General features: G+C 43.4%; 1 protein-coding gene across 1 annotated transcript in view; it reads right to left on the bottom strand.

Annotated features, from left to right (window-relative positions):
* LOC122115836 (guanylate cyclase 2G-like) overlaps positions 1-10,638 on the bottom strand; it is a 37,427-nt gene extending 26,789 nt beyond the window's left edge. Inside the window, exons 1-7 of the mRNA XM_042689399.1 lie at positions 10,255-10,638; positions 8,090-8,438; positions 6,681-6,790; positions 4,154-4,345; positions 2,495-2,636; positions 982-1,117; positions 29-150 (exon numbers count right to left, since the gene is read on the bottom strand). Of these exons, the coding sequence (XP_042545333.1) occupies positions 29-150; positions 982-1,117; positions 2,495-2,636; positions 4,154-4,345; positions 6,681-6,790; positions 8,090-8,438; positions 10,255-10,638 (1,435 nt within the window). The remainder of the gene's footprint in view (positions 1-28; positions 151-981; positions 1,118-2,494; positions 2,637-4,153; positions 4,346-6,680; positions 6,791-8,089; positions 8,439-10,254) is intronic.
* Between the last annotated feature and the right edge of the window lie 9,405 nt (positions 10,639-20,043).

The following is a 20,043-nucleotide window of genomic DNA, read 5'->3' as shown; positions in this document are numbered from 1 at the left end:
CAGAGACACAACACTACTTCTCCCAAGCAGCCATACTTACCAGTTAAAGTAGGCTCCCTTTTGCAGAGCTCATTATAAATTCCACAGCTTGGTCTGCCCCTGGGACGGAAACTATGGAGCCAAGTCATATTGGAGAAATACCTCAAAGGTCTGTTAAAAGAGAAAAGAAGATGGCCAGCATTTACTCCATTTATTCCATCTGTTTCTACCTTGTGTACCATAGTGGCATCTAAAATATGGGTGCTAGTTGCAAAAACTAGGCTTTAGTCTCTTAGTTCAAAACTCTGCTGACCTATTTAATGCTCCCAACCCTCTTGACTCATTAGATCTACTCTGGTAATCTCATTCGTGAGAAGCAATATATGTTTTTGTTGGGTAGAATAGCTGCCGGAATCTTTTGATTGAAACCATGTCTCTTTTGATTTAAAAGATGATGTGACAATTTCCTAGTGTTGCTGAGATTTCCATCCGTGTTTGATACAGACAAGTCATATTGTATAACAATCTTGACATTTCACAGACCAAAACATCATCCCTTACGTGGATATGCCTGCTTCTATGATCTTGAGGATAGGGTTGCCATAGTTACTTTCCTTACCTGGCTGTCTCATTGTAGTGACCACCATTCCCAAAGTAAGAAGAGAAAAGTCTCAATGGAAATTGGGAGGTTGGCAATTGGGTCTAAATAGAAATTAATTTACAAGCTATACTTCCTTTTTTTCATTGATTTGTAGCTGAGGAAACAAAAACCAGAGCTTTTCCTTAGTGATTCCTGGGTGCTTAGGACAACACTGTGGTTCTGAAGGACACACATCTCTGGGTAGGTCTTCATAACTTCAGAAAACACGAGAATACATGGTGAGGGAATTCTAAGAACTAGATCCCAACTCAACTTCCCAGTAGGAGTCCTGATCTTTATCTTCTTCCCTGGGCTTTGGCAGTATTTTTATGAACAGCATGTACAGAAATGTCTTGCGGTACCTGATCACTTTCTGATTGCTGTCATAATGAAGAAAAGGAAGAAAAAGGCTCCCATTTCCAGATTTCTCTAAAGTGTAGACAGAATAATGACTGTGCCTTTCCCCCTGGGAGTCCACAAACACAGGACCAGTAATTCCTGGAAAGAGAGAAGGTTGCATAAGGTACAGGACAGAGGGGCACTTGGAGCTCAAAGCAGCAGTATGATGTAACTGAGCTCAGCAAGTCCCTTCCCCAGGGAACACCAGGTGCAAAATGGTTCTGTTTCAAGAAATCTGACTCAACAGTAAGATGCAGAAGCAGCATCCTGTTAGAGCCAAAATACCAACTATACAGGCAGATGTGGTGTGATGGGGAAGGCCATTGAGCATTTAAACATTTTTTTTTTGTAGGGCTGGGAAGGTGGCTCAGTGGAAGAGCACTTGCCTTGCATGCTCGAGGCCCTGGGTTCGATTCCTCAGCACCAAATAAGCAAAAAAGAAAAAACCAGAAGTAGCGTTGTGGCTCAGGTGGTAGAACGCTAGCCTTGAGCTGAAGAGCTGAAGGACAGCGCCCAGGCCCAGAGTTCAGGCCCCATGACCGGACCCAAAAAAAAATTTTTTTTTTTTTTAGTGAAACCAGGTAAACTGAGGAATTGGTCAGGGTTGGGAGAAATGGGGCAGAAGGATGAAAGGGTTGACATTGATCAAAAGGCATTGTATTCATAAACTGGCATGTTGAATTGAAACTCATTCATACAACTACTCAAAGACAATTTTAAAAACACTAAATTAAAAAAATAATATTTAAAAACATTTTTTTGTCAGTTGTGGGGCTTGAACTCTGGGCCTGGGCACTGTCCCTTGAGCTCTTCAGCTCAAGGTGAATACTCTACCACTTGAGCCACAGCGCCACTTCCGATTTTCTGGTAGTTAATTAGAGATAGTCTCCTGAACTTTCCTGCCTGGGCTGACTTCAAACCATGATCCTCAGATCTCAGCCTCCTGTTGCTAGGATTACAGTGTGAGCCACCAGCGCCCAGCATAAAAAAAATTCAATTAAAAATGATTAAGCAATTTCCAATTAATTTCACATAAAACCTCTGACTTACCCTTGCCAGCAACAGTCAGAACCAACACAGGATGTTGAGTGCCTGCACAATAGTAATTGTCCGGAGCTACCTCCTTCAGTCCCTGCCATGGCTTAAGGCCTTCTTGGCCTTATTTCCTGTACTTCCCAACACACCACATTGTCTTAGTGCACAAAGAGGCAAGTCTCGTGTTCTCTGCCATTAGGAAGCAGTAGTGGGTGAGACTTTGAAGGGAAAGAATAGAAGGTACCCCAGAGGCCTCCTCTACCTGTGGCCTGAGAAACTGGATGGCTTTAGCCTCAGTCACTCTTATGAAAGATCAGATCTTCATGAGAAAGAAGAAATGTGCAGCAGAGAGAGGCAGGCCTTGCAGTAGGCTAGTAGGGACCCATCAGTCATGTCAGAGCCCACAGGACTGTGCCAGACTGGGACCAGAAAAACTCTTACCCTGCAGTGCTGTCAGATTGGCTTTCAGAGTGTTGACCAGCTGCCGCGCATCCCGGAAGTCTCTCCCGACCTTTACCATCTCCTCCACTGTCTGAGCATAGAGCAGGAGGGCGTCGTGGAGGTAGGCAGAGTAAGGGCTCACCTTCAACAAGAGCATATGCAGTGAGCCCAGCACCAGTAGTCCTAGCTACTCAAAAGGCTGAGATCTGAGGATCGTGGTTTCAAGCCAGCCTGAACAGAAAAGTTGTGTGACTCTTATCTCCAATAACCACAAAAGGCCAGAGTGCTTAAGCACAGAAAGCTCAGGGACAGTACCTAAGCCCAGAGTTCGAGCCCCAGGAGCAGCAGAAAAACAAAGAGCAAACACAGTATACAGAAGCCCATGGCATCCATTGCTCAGCTGGAAGAGCCTGTCTCGATCCTTTGGGAAGTAGAGCACCACATATTCTTCACGCAGTCCACTGAGAGGCCCTACTATCAAATCCAGCCCTCACAGCCTTTACCTTCCTCAGAATTAGACCCTGACCATAGACAAGATCAGCTTCACAGGCCATAGGTGGGAGGAAGCTAAGGGAGATACTGGAGTCGGGCTGGTTCTGCTGCTTTCCAGCTGTGAGAGAGACCTGAAGTAAGTTCTGTAACTTCTCCAAATCTCGGCTTATTGTTTATAACATATGGATCACACCACAGTTATGAAGCAGGAGCAGAGTAGGTAAACTCATATAATTCCTATGTCCCGTAGTACGTCTTCAATAGTTGTTCTCATTTTTCATTTTTGGTTGAGTCAATTGCCAGGGCAGGAGCCTTCTTCTATGGCAGCTGGTCACAGCCGTGAGAACGGCTCCTCATGTTTTCAGGAATCCACCCTCTTGTCTCGTATGTGTGTTGGGATGCACAATGCACTCCCTCATTCTGAATCAAGTCCCTTACTATCAATGAGCAGTCCTGACCTTGGGTTCAGCCTGGCCCCTCAGTGGGAGTAGCTCCAGCTCCAGCCAGTGTCCTCTCTGTGGGAACTTCTTGCTAATCATTCACACGTGTGCAGATTCGACTTGCTGATATACTCTCCCCTGACTGATTCCCCCCTACCCCAGTCCCTCTGCTTGACTTAGCTGTCCTAGCTCCACACCACCTATTACTCCATCCTGCTCCTCAATCCTGCCATCTTTCTGGCAAAGGAAATTGGCACCGTCTGAATAGCCATTGTTATTCCTCCTGCTATATCCACATGGTGTGGTATTAGACGCTCATGACCACAGCTGGAAGACAGACACCATCAGTAGTCCCGTTTTATAAATGAAGAGACTGAGGGATAGGGAGGCTAAGCAGTTAACTCCAGGATCCCACTGTTAGTAAACAGAAGTAGGATAAGAACCCAGCTCTGTGACCCCGAAAGCCAGTGACCTTTTATCCTGTAACCTCTGGCCCACTTAGTAATGTTTAGGATACAGATTTCACAAGACAGCCTGAAACCACTGCTTGTTTGCGGAGCGGGAAAAGTGTGTGTGTGTGTGTGTGTGTGTGTGTGTGTGTGTGTGTGTGTGTGTGTAAAGGGAGTAGGGAAAGAAGGGCAAACAAAAGGGAGAAATGCAAAAGCTAAACACAAATAGGACCAAAGAAGGGAGGTAGGCCCTGTGCAGAGGTCCTGTCCAACCTGACCTGTTCCTCAGAGGAGATGGAACTTTGGAAGGGCGGTCTCCTCAGCCTTTCATAGACTTGTTTCCGGAAGCCAAAGCTGTCTTCTCCAGGGCCTTCTCCATAGGAGCTGAGGGTGATGACAAGCAGTGACTCATAGACTTTTGGGATATGTGTCATCTTCTGATTTGTCATCAATCCTTCCCAAAAACTGTCCTAAAAAGTGATAAAACAAATGTCACTATTCCATAGGAAATGACCCCCACAGCCAGACAGTGTTGAATTTGAATTGCTATATTCTAACCCTCAGAAAGGATTCTAGAAGGCCTGCACAAACACGGACCATATTTTTAGCGACCACATCCACAGTGGGAACAGAGCCATAGAATAAATGAAAACTTTAAACATATTAGTGGCATCAAGCAACTGAGAGGCCACAAGCTTACCTAGTAGTAATAAGTGCTCAAGTTTGTAGATTCTGCTTATGTATATTGTATATTATATATGTATATATATAGTATATTCTTTTTTGTTGGCATCATTATCTATGTTGCTGCTATTATGAAGAGTGTAAGCCCACTCATTTATTGCACATGTCCCAATTCCTAAATTATTCCCTTTCATCTTACTGGGAGGTATTCAATCAATATAAGCATTTACAGAGGCACGCGTGTGTGTGTGTGTGTGTGTGTGTGTGTGTGTGAGAGAGAGAGAGAGAGAGAGAGAGAGAGAGAGAGAGAGAGAAAGAGAGAAAGAGAGAGAGAGAGAGAGAGAGACTATGGGATTATATGTGTTTTATGTAACCACTATCACACTATACTACTACTACAGCATGACTTTCTTCCACTTAAAACCTACACTGGAAACACTTTCATTCTCACGGTACTGAAAAGTTTATTGTAGAATAAGGAATATCACAAAGAATATTTTAATTCTTCATTTGTACACACTATTGTTTTCCACTTCCTTAACAGGATCCAACTGTGTCATCTGCTCACACTGTTCTACTGTGCCATTGACTTTCCTCTTCCTCTCCAAGAAGGCAAACTTCTGTGGTACCCTCATATATGCATAATATTCAGAAGGCTGATTATTCCAAGAAATAGTTGTTATTCCTATTTTTTACCTGCTGAACATATTCTAAAAAAGCAGAGCAGACTCAAATTCCAGACTGATTCAAAGGATTCCTATTGCCTATAATTGTTTTCTTTCATTTTTATTGTAAAGGTGACATACAGAGGGGGTTACAGTTACCTAAGTCAGGCAGTTTCAGAAGGGATTTATGCATTCTTTTGAAAAGCAGAATAAATTTAATTGCATGGATATTGTATAGTGTAGTTTTACTTCTATATACTTTCTTCCACTACAAATCAATGGAAATTGATTAGTAAGGTTTTGAGAGGAAGTGGTAAGGATATGTGGGTATTGTTGGAGGACTTCCTCATGCAAACTGACTCATCCCATCTGTCCATCCCTTGCCTCTCTAAAGGCAGACGCAAATAGAACAGGAAAGAGAAGCAAAGTGGGTAATAATAAAAAGGGAATACAGGAAGATCCTCTGGAAAGTCTGACAAACATTTAAAATTTTAGCTGCCATCTGAAGAAATCTGTGACACTTCCAGATAAACACTTCCTGAGCTGAGTGTTGGTGACTCACACCTGTAATCCTAGCTACTCAGGAGGCTGAGATCTTCTAAGGATAGAAGTTTGAAGCCAGGAAGAGAAAGTCCATAATACTCTCATCTTCAATGAATTTTCAAAAAATCAGAAGTGGAGCTGTGGCTCAAGTGGAAAAGTGTTGGCCTTGAGCTAAAAAGCTTAGTGGCAATTCCAGAGCTGTAGGTTCAAGATTCAGAACTGGCGCGCACACACACACACATGCACACACACACACATCCTGATAAGGAAAGAAATCTGGGATGTTTTTACATATCTTCCTCTACTCTCTTTTGCCCCATTTCAACTTCTTATGATGATATAAAACAAGCTCATTGTAGAAAGTTAAAGCTACTGGAAAATTATACTGTGGAGACATTATCCCATGGGCAGGAAGATGTTCTTATGGGCACTGACACTGAAGCCAGCCCAGCTGGGTTGGAATAATCTCTCCATACTAGTTTGTATGGCCATGGGCAAGCTATTTTACCCTCCTGGGTTCAGTTTCATTTTCCATAAATGAGACTAAGAGCTTGTGGTGGTTTTGAGGCCTGGCACCTCATAAGCATTCTCTGCTGTGGGGCTATGCGTAGTAGGGACAAGCAATCCAGTTGGAAACATCACCCGGGCAGCCTAGAGTATAGCACCTTGCTTATCTTGGCCTTGGTTTTTCTGCCTATAAGTTGGAATGTTAATCATACCTGCCTTCCAAGGCAGTTGGAATGATGAAGTATAATGATACATGTAATATCTGCCTCACACAGCCATTGGCAATATCAAGTGCAGCAATATGTGTGAAATGTGTAACTCTGTTCTTGGGGGAAGCACATAGTGCTTTAGCCACTTCCATCATTGCTAGAGAACCATAACTTTGGACCAGTGTATTAAGACCCACCTCTAGCTGCTGCAAAACGATGAAGACAAATTCTCCAGTGTTGAGCCCCAAATTCTCTGCAGCCAACAGAATAACCTTTGCATCTTCTGAGCTGCAGATTAAGATGATAACTAGAAGAAGGGAGAACACAGTCAGACTTCCACTTGTTTGTGCCTCTGTCTCCCCTCTCCTTTTCTGTCCCTCTCTCCTCAATGCCCCTCCTTCTCATTCTCCCTTTCTTCCTCTTCTACTCCTTTCTTCCCTTCCATTCCCATGCCTCTTTCGTCCACTCGCCACCCCCAAGTATAGTCTAAAGCCAGTCCATATAAACCATGAACTTCTCTTTTTTTTCCCTTAAAATGCTTAGGAAAGAGAAAGGCCTAAACTCTCTCTAAGAGTATATGTCTTAAACTGAGCCTGGCAGATTTCGCCCTGACACAGTCCCGTCCCCTCCCCTCCCATTAGAGTCCCCAAGTCCAAAAAGTTTGAGATCATTTCTGTGCCTCAGTCTCTTTCCTTTAATGGACAAAATCATTAGAAGAACAGATATGGTAGGTGACTCCTTAGTCACACCTTAGTTAGGAGGAGCTAGGATCAAGGGCATTTTGACCTTCTGAATGGAGATGGGAAGAAGTAAACCCAGTACTTCTGTTCTCACATCATCATTCATGGTACGAACACATAGATGAAGCGATGGTCTGCTTTCTAAATTAGGTATATTACATAATATGCTTATCTATCTGTCAAGCACTGCACTAGATACAAGAGACAGCATCAAACGAAGTGGAAAGGACGCCAGTGCTCAGGGAGTCACTGTCAGGCCGACAGTGTATGAGAAGAAATGGCACTCCTGAGTGAGGATCTGGCAAAATCCTAAAGTTTATCTGAAGAAAGGAGAGGAGTCAGGTGACTGATCTAGTAAGAAAAGAGACCTGTAGGCAGCGGCATAAAACAATTATTGGATGTTGAACAACTACCCACCCCAACGTAGTGCTAAACACTAGGTGATCTGACTTAGTCCTTAAGATGGTTGCCTTCATTTTACAGATAAGGTATCTAAATCACAGAGAAGTTAGGGATCTTGCCCAGAAGAGCACAGGAAGAAAGTACAAAGGCGAGAATCAATAAATGCATGTATCTCCACTGCCTACTCTCTAAACAACTTCCAAAATCTGGGACCTGGAATGCTTAGCATATTACTGCTTAACATTATTTTAGAACTTACTTTATGCATCATGACTTCTAAAATTTTACTTCAGATGAAAAAAGATAAAACATCAGTGACCATCAAGGAAAGAAGGAAATCGCCTCTATGTGTCAACTTTGTACCTCATTTTCTTCTGATTTTCAAACTCACAGAAAAATGAAGAGTTCTTAGTTGTTTCCAAACAATCGCCAAATACAAGTAAAGGATGATCTTGCCTGCTCACCTCTGGTGACTGATGTTATACTCCTGAGATCTTCCTGCAGAAGGACTGGGTCCCTGATGGTGTATCTCATGCTGGCCATGATGGTGAAATTAGGTTGAAGTTTATTCTCCACAACCCTCCATAACTCATCCACTCCACCCCAGGATGGAACCCCAGAGCAGCCTCCAAACAGGCCAATGTGTTTCCAGCCTAGGTATGAGAGACTTTTCTGCAGCGCATCACCAATTTCTTGGATGGATGGTACAAGTGTCACACAGGTGTCGTACAAGAGGTGGTTTTCCACTATTGCCATTTGTCCAACAAAGTCAAATACGGGGATGTTCCACTCAGAGGCCAACAAACCAATAACCTTAAAGTAACCAAAAGAATATCTTTCTATGATAGAGTTTATGCCACATTCAAACCTCAGAATCAAATGTCTACATGAATTTTGAATTCAGTGAACCTTACACTAGATCCTCTCCTTTGGAATATTGATAAGAATGCTTTGGATCCAATTTGCAGAAACAAAACTTTGGAAGACCAGGTTAACAAGTGAAATCTTTTACTGTGTGCTTATGAATCACTCAACTAAGACCCTGCATATGTCAGATATTATCATTGTACCCATTATAAAGACAAAAATATGGAGATATAAGTTATACATCTAACAAATAATGGAGCAGAATCACAACATAAGATACATGACTCCAAGGCCCACACTTTAAGCTATTCACTCCTCTTTCCTTTCTGAACTTGTACTTGGCTCATTTCTTATGGCTTGATCATTAAGAGCTTATAATTCATGAAGAAGTTTGAAGAACTTGACATTAAAGGAGCTTATAGTCTAATATATGAGCTAAGATATATAAAAATAGACCTGTGTCAGATGCTGGTGGCTCACGGCTGTAATCCTTGCTACTTAGGAGACTAAAATCTGAGGATCATGGTTCAAAGCCGGTCTGGGCAGAAAAGTCTGAAAGACTGTTATCTTTAATTAACTAGCAAAACATCTAGAAGTGGAGCTGTGGTTTGTGTTGGAGAACATTATCCTTGAGTGAAAAAGCTAAGGGAAAAGCTAAGTTCAAGCCCCAATAATGGGGCTTAAGAAATTCATTCTAGAATATACCTTCCAAATTTTATAAACAATACATTTCTAGGAATTTAGGGTAAGAATAACTTACTCTTAATTGTAGAATTAGGGATATGAAGAATGAGGGTGAAGGTGTAGAGAGAGCCTCAAGGGCTGTCCCTTGGGGTTGACATTGAAGGATGAGTAGGCTCTGGAAAGCGAGAAATGTGTCAAGTGGGGAATTCCAGGAGACATCAAAACTCAAATTCAAAGGTGAGCTTAATTTTAAACTACTGGCACTTCTGCAGTATTTTGAAGAGTCTTTCGAGTCCCTCCTGGCAGCAGTAGCTCCCAGATGACACCAGCGTTGAAGACACTGACAGAACTAATTCCATTAACCACACAAATGCTTTTTTCATTTACTCACTCTTACTTAAAGCAATCTGTCATACTTTATTCTTCTCGGGTTACTTTCATCATCCCTGAATTATTTATTACACACATGTAAAGCCAAACTCTTGTTTTTATCTTAAGCTTTCCAATCCACATGGCTGACAATACAACCATGAATACATAATAAGAGTCTGTACATAAAAGCAACATATTCAATCAACAAGAGAAGAAAGGGGGTATATGGACTAGTAATTTTTTATTTGAAAGACTTTTTTTTGGAGGATGCTGGTATCCTGGGACCATGGAGCTTTCCTGATCAAATCTAATACTCTACCACTTGAGCTACAGCTCCACTTCCAGCATTTTTTTTGCGGGGGAGGGGTGTTTAATTGGAGATAAGAGTCTCACAGACTTTCCTGCCAGGCTGGCTTTGAACTGCAAACCTCAGATGTCAGCCTCCTTAGCAGCTAGGATTACAAGCATGGGCCACCAGCACCCAACCTGAAAGGCTTTCTTTAAAGAGAATGTTAATTGTTCTAATTACAAGGTATAATTACAGCTCAAAAAGTCAAAACAAATAAAAAGGATATCCAAGACCTGCATATCAATTGCTATAATAATGATACTTGTTAAGAGATTATTCAAATCAGTTCCATCATCTTTAAGATCATCCTGTCCAATGGAAATTCAGCCCAGTTTTCCAGAAGGCTTTATACTCTACCTCTGCTGCTTCTGGGCATGCCGGTCCAAACAGCGCAGAAATCTTTTCTCTCTGGACCTGGTTGATGAACATAGCAAGGGATTCCTTGGCACTGCAGGCTGAGTTGGTATACGTGAACTCCCAGCTGAAGTTTCCAAAGCCTGCTGACTCTAAGTTGACCCTGTCCATGGCAATCTGGAGGCCTGCTCCCAGCCTTTGCACACTGAATGGATAAGAGATGTTCCAGGGGGCGTGGAGACCCACAGTGAGTTTAGCAGCTTCAAGCCAAGTCACCAGCACACTGGCAAAGAGCATCACCACCAGAGCTGGATGGTCAGCATGACATTCACGCATCCAACAGAGCCCAGATTCTCGTAAAACCTCAAGACCTGATCTGGGAGCCATGGTGGGCACTGAACAATGTGTCACCACTGAACCCTGAGAGGCTCACACTCATGGCCACTCACAGCAAGAACTTATATCATAGTATAGAGTCCCCTGAGGGCCACAATTTGCTTCTATTTGGTGCCACTAATTAGAGGAAACCCTCTCTAACACAATCCAGAAGAGCCTGTCTTTCCGGAAAAAAAAAAAAAAAAAACTTTAAAAAGGAATTCAGCAAGGCCCTGGACACTCAACTAATGATAGCACTAACAAACCTTCATGTTCCTGTGCCAATCACATTACCCGTCTGTTGCTCTCCACCACTAAGATCAGAATCACGGAAGCCACTAACATAGTCATATAGCCTGTTCTAGAATTTGGACTGCACTTGATGTGAGCCAGGATATGTTACTTCCCTCTCTGTGCCTCCGTCTCCTGACCCATAAAATGGGGACACAGGTAATGAGGTCTTCCCAAACATCGGGTGATGATTAGAAGGGAACAGGCAAATCTACTTCTGGCTACAATGTTACCACTAAGAGCCATTCTAAACATTAGATTTGATAAAGGTGGTGATGATTGTAATGATAACCATTGGGAGTGGTGGTGATTATCAGAGTTATAGTGACAAATATTATTGTCAGATGAATTTTTCTTATAGGATTTTTTTTCTCCCTAGAATGTCAGCTAATGACAATGAGAAGATAGACGACAGCTAGGCCTGGTCTACCTCCATCACCTGGGCATAGGCCACTCACAGATGGGTTACTGATGAACTGATAGTTACCTTCCATCTACAAAGGACCGGGGCAAGAAGCCTGGAACTGTTCTTCATTGTCTGATCTATTTTGGGGTTGGCAGGACCAGACTTCTGCTGGAAAGCCACTGCTATCTCTGGGTAAGATGCCCAGGCCATCAGCCAGGCACATCTGTATCAATCTAAAGGGTTAATGCCTATATTTTACTGACTTTCTTTTGGGTCACTTTGGCAGTAAAGGGTCTGGCATCTCACATTCATCTCAGGATTTGGCATTTTAGCACAGAAGACAATTTTAGCACAGAAGACAAACTACGATTCTCAAAACTTGATCTGTATCAGTATCTTCTGATGGCCAGAACAGGGATTCCACGGTCCCACGCTTGACCTTCAGAACAAAGATTTGCTCTGGCAATCTTCATGGAGAGGGTTTCTGTGGATCCCTAGATACACTAAGGTTTGAAAAGCCCCATTAATCAGAAGGGAGAAGAGGGACAGAGTAGGCAACAGGTATTCTCTACTTCTCTTCCTTCAATCTCAAACTCTTAAAGACGCTTAGCTCTGGCCTAAGCTCAGAGGGAATTTCTAAACCTGTGGACTCATAGGGGTTACTTATCTCCAAACCGAATTCAGCTTTGGTTTCTCCCTCTCTTTCCTGTAGGATTCGCAAAATCCTCTGAATCCAAAGGCTCCCTGGCTCCTAATCTCAGCTAGTCATCCATGGATCGTTTTTTTAGCTCAAGTATTTCAATATGTGCATAGGTTGGGGCAGGTCACTACACCTTTGCCTCCGTTTCTTTTCTTTCACAATGAGTATAATTAGATCCCTCTCCTATACATAAAGACATGATGAGATTACAGAGTTGCCCCAAATCTCAATTCAGGAGGAGCTCAGAAAAAGAAAGTAGTGGTACATGGGCCATTGTATGGATCCTATCCTTATAACTAGAGAGCAGAGAGCAATGTATTATTATACTCTATGTGTCCCTTCCCCTCTCATTCTATAAACTTAAAAAAAAAAAAGTATATCGCACTCTGGGAAACCTTTGAGTTCTTATGCATTTGGATATTGGTTCCTCTCGAGATGCTTTCAGACCCTGTAACTAACTGTGTGTCTCTTTAGAGCCCCAGACCTGGCACTACGTTGAGTCTTTAAGCACATAAATTAATAGTATTTATAATAAATGTAAGTATTTTGTATTCTAAACCATTTACACGTGATTATGGCCAAAACCAATCAGTGATTTCTGTGCTGGTTTACAAAACAGGGCCACATTGCTAGTTTGGGTGTTAGTAGCAGGATTTTCTGACATTCATTTAGTTTTGATGTTGTTTTCAGACAGAGTCTCACTATATGGACCAGGTTGGCCTTAAACTAACAGTTCTCCCTCAGACTCCCGAGTGCCGGGCTGACAGACATGCACCGCCATTCCTTTTGTTTTTTTCTGGGGGGGGGGGCGGTCTGGTCGTGGGGCCTGAACTCTGGGCCTGGGCGCTGTCCCTCAGCTCTTCAGCTCAAGGCTAGTGCTTTACCACTTGAGCCACAGAGCCACTTCTGGCTTTTTTCTTTTGGCTTATGTGGTACTGAGGAATCGAACCCAGGGCCTCAGGCATGTAAGGCAAGCGCTCTACCACTGAGCCACCTTCCCAGTCCTGCACCACCATTCCTAAGAGCAGCTTTTAAATATGCACCTCCAAACCTTAAGAATATGTGCATATTTGACTCAGAAATGCCATTTTTCAGTTTATCATAAACAAAGAAAAGCATATGATTAAATGTAACCAGCTTCATCATTTCTCATAAGCAGAATTTAGACACAAATTTCACGTCCAGGAGTAGAGTTCGAAAGATATAGTAGGTAGTGAATCCATACAGCTGAATATCATGCAGTCATGAAAAATGTTTTAGGGACCAGGAATTATGGACGTTTTCCCCCTTGCTTTGCTCACCTTAAATTTCTTTTTATTTTCTTTCCTTTTGTCTTACTACTATTGCAATAAGAAAGAAAGTAAACATTTAATCTTCTTTAAAAAGTGGCCCTATATATTTGTACTTGGGGCATAAACTCACAGCAATTAATCTGAATTCCTCAATTAAGCTCAGGAGATTACGTCAGGAGCACTCCACACGGGTCCTCACACTTCTAAACACCTGGCTTTGCTCTGGGGAATTTAATTCTTCTCTTCTGAGTTTGGCCCCTTCCTTTTCTTCTTAGCCCCTGGATGAAAGGGAGAGGGAGGCAGTCTGGGAACTAACCACCCTCAGCTGAAGAAGGGTTGCCATTGTTACCAGCCAACTCACTTGATTGGAAAGATAAGGCCTGTGGTTAGCGCTAGGTTAGGACAGTTGAAGGGATTTTAGCTGCTGGCTGGGGCTGGCTGGCCCTAGTCTTCACTCCCACAGTCTTCCTCTCCCCCTAGGAAACACGTATGGCTGCACCATGCCAAGCCAGTATCACCAGGGATGATAGCAAGAGGCCACATTGTTTCACGTTAACAGTACTTTGAAACCAAAGCTGTCTGGGTGTAGCCAGCAGAAGCTCAGAGCATAGCTGCTGCCCCACGGCTTAGCTCCAATTCTCTTCAATCTGATCAATCTGGCCTGTTTGGAGGTAAGAGGCAATGAGACTAGCCCTTGGTGGCCTGAGGGGGAGAAGGGACAGCACACACCCCAGCCTCTGCTGTGAACTCTGGTAGAAGGCATTCACTCCAGCCTTCACAGAGCCAGCACGGCTGTACCGGACCTCTGTTTCTTCTCTGTGAGGCGGGGAAATAGTTCATCCCAGTGACCTCTGACCTCACCAGCTTCTGGATCTACAATCCCAGCACACTGAGATGCTGAGATGTCATGTTGGGTGACGGTGATCAGTTCCCTTTAGGGTCTAGCTTACAGATTCCTAATGAGAGGTCATTCCTTGGGGGTGGGGGAGGAGGAGAGTACAACACCCTCAAACCACATGCTAACCAGAAATAACAGCAAGGAAGAATGGCCATTACCTGTCAGAGTGTGAACCTCAGACTTCTCCACACGAGGAAGCCCTCAGCCCCTGCCAGTAGCTGTGATGGTGTCTCCTCAGCAAAGGCGGGCACCAGAGAAGTGAAGATTGCATTGGGTGATCATGTATAGTAAGTTGGTAACTAGAAAATGGCTCAAGACTCAAAGCTACACTGCTTCTGAGGGCAGAGGCTCGGAGGCTCGGGCCTTGAGTGATTCCAAAAGGATTTGTGCAGGGGGGAAAGCCATCCCTCCCTCCTCAGAGCTCCCCCTTCCCCCTGGGCGCCTCAACCCCATGCTCTTCACACCTGTTTCTACACAAGCAAAGAGCCTCACACCTGAGCCAGCTGCTTTTGGGAACCTGAGACTTCCAGGCAATGCTTTCAATGACTACGTTTTTTTCCTGGCCACCTGTGATGGCTCATGCCCCTCATCCCAGCTACTCAGGAGACAGAGGTCAGAAGGACTGCCATCTGTATCTGAGCCAAAAGTCCAAGATCCTTTCTTAACGAAAAACCGTGCATGTTGGTGTGTACAGTAATCCCAGCTATGAGAGAAGAATAAATAGGAGGATCAAGATTCAGCACCAGACAGGAAAGGTCCAAACCCTATGTGAAAAACAAACAAACCCTGCAATAAAAATAAAGCAGGAGAGCCTGCTGAGATGATTGTGTGCCTCAGCAAGTTTGATGCCCGGAGTCCAAACATCAGAATGTCAATCATCATCATCATCATCATCATCATCATCACCATCATCATCACCATCACCATGTTTTCTTCTGGCTACAAATATAATCTGAGGTTTAAATGTCTGAATATTTATTTCATGGTCTTTGATCCTGCTTCCTGAATTGCTGCCCGCTGCCCTCCCCATAAAACCCTAGTGTGAAAGGTAAAATTCTGCCTCAGTAATCAGATATTTAATTATTAACAGTGAGGTAATTAATTCCCAAGCCACTTTCCATGCAATGTTCCATTTTCTAAGAACTTCTTTCTTAAAGTCACAGTGTCCCAAACACTGAGTGGAAGAGATGTATCCTCATCTAGCTAGCTTTCTCTGGTGGTGACATGCTCTTGACCCATGAAAATATGTTTCTCATCAGTGACCTGTGTGTGATTAGGCGCAGGGCCTGGCCTTTCCCCTGTGTTCTGCAGAGAGAGGCAGGATGTGTCTTGTTTCTCTCTGCCCTCTTTAGTCTCTGGTCTGGAGCCACTGAAGGCCCTCCCACTTCCTGGCATTTCCTCTTTGCTCTTACTAAAAGCCAAGGCACTAAGGTTGCCTCTGTGGACTCTGTCAGCCCAGGGAACCAATGCCACAGAGCGAGATTGTATCCTGACAGGCTTAACAGGGCCGTGTTCGTCCCTAGGCTGTGGGATGACCCCTCTCCCCCAATTCTCCCAGCCACCCTCCTATAGGAGGCAGTGCAGCCAAATGCTTGAGAGCATAAGTTCTAAAATGAGACTTGCACTGGCTTGGCCAAGTGGAGTATTGAGTGAATCCCAATGTTCTTATTCACAGCTGTCCTGATGATCTCATGGCAGAATTAAGTAGAGGAACAGACCATACACTGCACGGTGCCTGGCACAGAACCAGCAGAGCTTTATAATGGGCACTGCAGCTACAGTCAAGATTATAAACTCAATGAAATGAATGTTATGTTAATCCAGAGGAGAAAACTGCTGTTGCTATGGAAACCAGAGGGACAAGTTAAAAGATGCCACCTGCCCAGGTTTCTAAGGACGCCTAAATTGACAGCTTCAGATGCATGTATGTATGCACAAGGATATAGGGCAGGCATTCAGTGGGATGCTGAAGCTCCTGCTGGTCACTGGAAAGAAAAAAGGAAGTTAAACTGTGGTAAGGACAATGTATTTGTGGCTCCACTGGGTGACACCAGTGATTCTGTTCTAGAAGCATCGGGGCAGAACCTTTGGCATCAGGATCGGCATTGTCCAAAAGCGTTAGAATGCACCATGTACATATCATTTCCAAACTTTCCAGCAGAGGCATTTAAAAGTAAAAGCAGTGTGTGTGTATGTGGTAGGTGAGGCGGGAGCTGGGAAATATAGCCAGTAGCTAGGTTCAATCCCAAACACCATGAAAAAAATGAAAGAGTATAAAAGCAGCGTAACTTCTTACCTAATATCCTGTGTCAACACACTGTGACTATTTTCAATGGAGATTTTGTACTTGGACACATCTCCATTCATCTCCTCCTTTCAAGAGCTAGCAACCACCTATGTTGGGGGGGGGGGGCGGCACAGAGTAGTGCAGGTCTGAATCCTCACTCTGAGATGTATTCTAGCCCCTGGGTGATCACAAGGCTTCCTGTGGCGCTGTGGAAAGTTGTGGAAACTTAGGGTTTGACACCTCTCTCAGGGATCTTTCAGCTTTCCCTCTGATTCTTTTTCCTTTAAACATACAAATTAAGTGGACAAATACATACGTGTATATACGTATATACATGATGTGGCATACTTAAATCTAATTTATTAATCTAATTAAAAATGCGCTTACATAGTTACCACTTTTGTTTTAGTTCAGGTAGTTACCACTTCTGTGATGCTTAATGTCTACTTTTTGCATTTTCTTCTTTTCTTATTAGACTTTTTATTGTTATTATGAAGGAGATGTTCAGAGGGTTACTATAAGTCAGGTAATGAGTATATTTCTTTTTTGGATATTACTCCTTCTCTCACTCTCTCCCAATGTTTCGCTCCTGTTCTCCACCCACAAGTTGTAGAGTTCATTTTCAACATAGTGAATATGCCCCTTTTCTTTCCATTTCTGTGCCCCACTCCCATCCCACCCCAGAGGCAGATAAATGAACAAACCGGACAAAATGAAAAGAGAAAAAAAAACTCTTGTTTCCACTTCCTGGAGTTCATTTTGATAAATATTATACTATTTGCATTTTTGTTTCTCTTTTTCTTTTAGCAATACTCTGGCTTGAATGCAGGGCCTTGGGTTTGCTAACTGATGCTCTACCACTTGAGTCACACCTTCAGCCCTTGTTTTCAGTTATTTTTTCAGATAGGATCTTGCTTTGTGCCCAGAATTAGCCTCGGTTCCCAATTTTCCCACCTATGCCTCGTATAGCTGGGATTTGGCTTGGCCAACTAGTGATCCTCCCAAGTAGCTGGAATTACAGGTGTATGCTGGCTGTCATGTTCAATCTCACCTGCATCTTTCAAGAGTACATGTCTAGCAAAAATGGCTGAGCTAAGATTGAAGAATACAATACATCACTATGAACCATGTTATAAAATTGATCATTTATTCCTCCCATTTCACTGTAATTACACAACCTTTCACCAACATCTCCCACCCTCCACTCTCCACTCATCATTCCAGCCTCTTGGTACCACCACCATGCTCTACTCTTATGAGATGAATATTATTCTTTTTAGATTCCATATGTGATGAGATCAGGTAGTACTTGTCTTCCTGGGCCTGGCTTATTTCACTGAACACAATGTCCTCTAGTTTCCTCTAGGTTGTTGTAAATTACAAGATTTTGTTCTCTTCATGACATCACAATATTCTGTTAGGTATATAGACTGACTCTTCTTCATCCATTCATGTGTGGATGGATACGTAGGTTGAGTCTATCTTCATGGTGAATACCTCAAGGCACAAAGACGAAATGATATCTCTTCAGCATACTGATTCATTTCCTTTGAACATCTTCCCAAAAGTGGGGTTGTGAGCCCTCTGCCTGATCCCTAACTCCCTTCAGAAGCTTTGGCTGATGAAGAAGCAAGTCACCCGTGTCACTGTGTCTCCAAATTGTACACTCCTAACACTGAGCGTTGTTGTATTTATGGGATACAATTAAACCCCTAAGTGAGGCTGTGTGTGTCTCCCCAATCACCCCCAGGATGGAGGGGATTGTCATGTCCTGGCCCAGCAGCGTTCCATAGATCACAAATTAGGCAGCTTTGGGGAAGGGAATGTCAGTAGTGAAGCCGGGGAAAAGATTTTTCATGTTAAGTTGTGCAAACAACATTCCCATCAGTTGAGCAAGTACATCTGGTAACCCTGTCCACCAAGAATGAACCCAGAAGCACATGCATGCCAAGCTATTGCTGACAGTGGCTGCAGCTGAGAGAAATGACCAGCTATAGACACTGAGCTGTGGTGTCGGCTTCCCCGCTGTGCTCGGTAAAGCCCGGGGCCGCCACCTCCACTCACATCCCAGGGTACACAGCCAACAGAACATGAGTTCCAGGACTGCAAGAACAGCCAGGCAACAGAATACCCTTAGAAAGAGGGGAAGCTGGTTATGCTCCCCCCTTTAACATCACACCCCTGTGGCTGATATTGGGATCCTACTTCCTTGCAGCAAGGGTTCTTCAAGCAGTTGATGACAAGGGAAATGCATACATTACACATGTAAGATAGGAAGTCATGGGGTGGATGATATTCAACCATTAATAAGTACTTGGGCTCTGGACTGAAGCCTCACCTGAGTTCAAGATGTTACCCCGAGACCCTGCCAGCTGTTAGCTGGGAAGTGAAAAGGTGTTCTTTGGCCTCTTCTTCCAATAGGCAGTAGTAACTTCTTCACAGGGTTACAGTGAGATTAAATGCATAATTGCAGACAGCGCTGCTGTCACAGGGCTTCTTCTACATGGCTAACTCTGTCGTGTTCTTCACTATGACCAACTAGAAGGACTCTCATGAGGGTCTGGCATGGGGACCTTTGGTTGCTGCCTTGGAAGCTGTACTTTGAGTGTCATTAGCTCGTGGAAATATCAGATTACCAGGGAGAGGGTGGGTATGGGATTCTGACAGGTAATTATGGCAGCCTTGTTAAGAAAGAGGCTAAGGAACTTCGCCCTTTCCTTTGCATATCTCAGTGGAAGGATAAACTTCAGCATAAGCTCTGCCATGTGGGAAGCCAAAGGTCACAGCTCTCCTCTTGTGCCTTCATGCCATCATAACCTCTGTTCTGCAATTCAGCTAACTCAGGGGAGAGTTTCTTTCTGATCCTTCATGCTGAATGGACATGAATAAAGTCAGCCAATACCTCTGGAACTCTGCTTTTATTTCCTCTTGGCCCATATTGCCTGACTTAGATCAGAGGTCAAAACAGCCTACATTCCCTCCTAAATATGTGACTTCTTGTATTTTACACACACACACACACACACACACACACCTTAAAAAATACCATATCTCATCTTTTCCCTCATCCCACATGCTTAGGATAAATATCATTTTCTTATTGTTCCATAATCTGATTCCAGTGACATACTCTAAGGCAGATAAACTGAGGTTTAACATGAATGTTCTAGATTCTGAAAGCAGGTCTTTTATTAAAAAGGAAAATTTTCATTTTCCTTTATAAAGACTTCACTAAGTTCAGTGTTGTGAATTCTAAGAATATCCTCAAAAATATCTTTTCCTTTATTTCTTTGCTTTTGTGGTATTGGGGATTCTATACAATCTCTTTATTGTGTCAATACTAGGGCTAAACCAGGGTTCATGCACTCATTTGGCTTTTTTGCTCAAGGCTGGTGCTCTACCACCTCCTCTTCCAGGTTCTGTTGGTTAATTGGATGTAAGAGTCTTAGGAATTTTTCTGCTCTGGTTGGCTCTGAACATGGAACCTCAGATTTCAGCCTCCTTAGTAGCTAGGATTCCAGGCATGAGCTACCAGTGTCCAGC

Source organism: Dipodomys spectabilis, unplaced genomic scaffold, assembly GCF_019054845.1.
Source record: "Dipodomys spectabilis isolate Male_0828 unplaced genomic scaffold, ASM1905484v1 ptg000125l, whole genome shotgun sequence".
Classification (NCBI taxonomy): Eukaryota; Metazoa; Chordata; class Mammalia; order Rodentia; family Heteromyidae; genus Dipodomys; species Dipodomys spectabilis.
The sequence above is the reverse complement of the archived record's forward strand: the minus strand, read 5'-3'. Positions and strand labels throughout refer to the sequence as shown.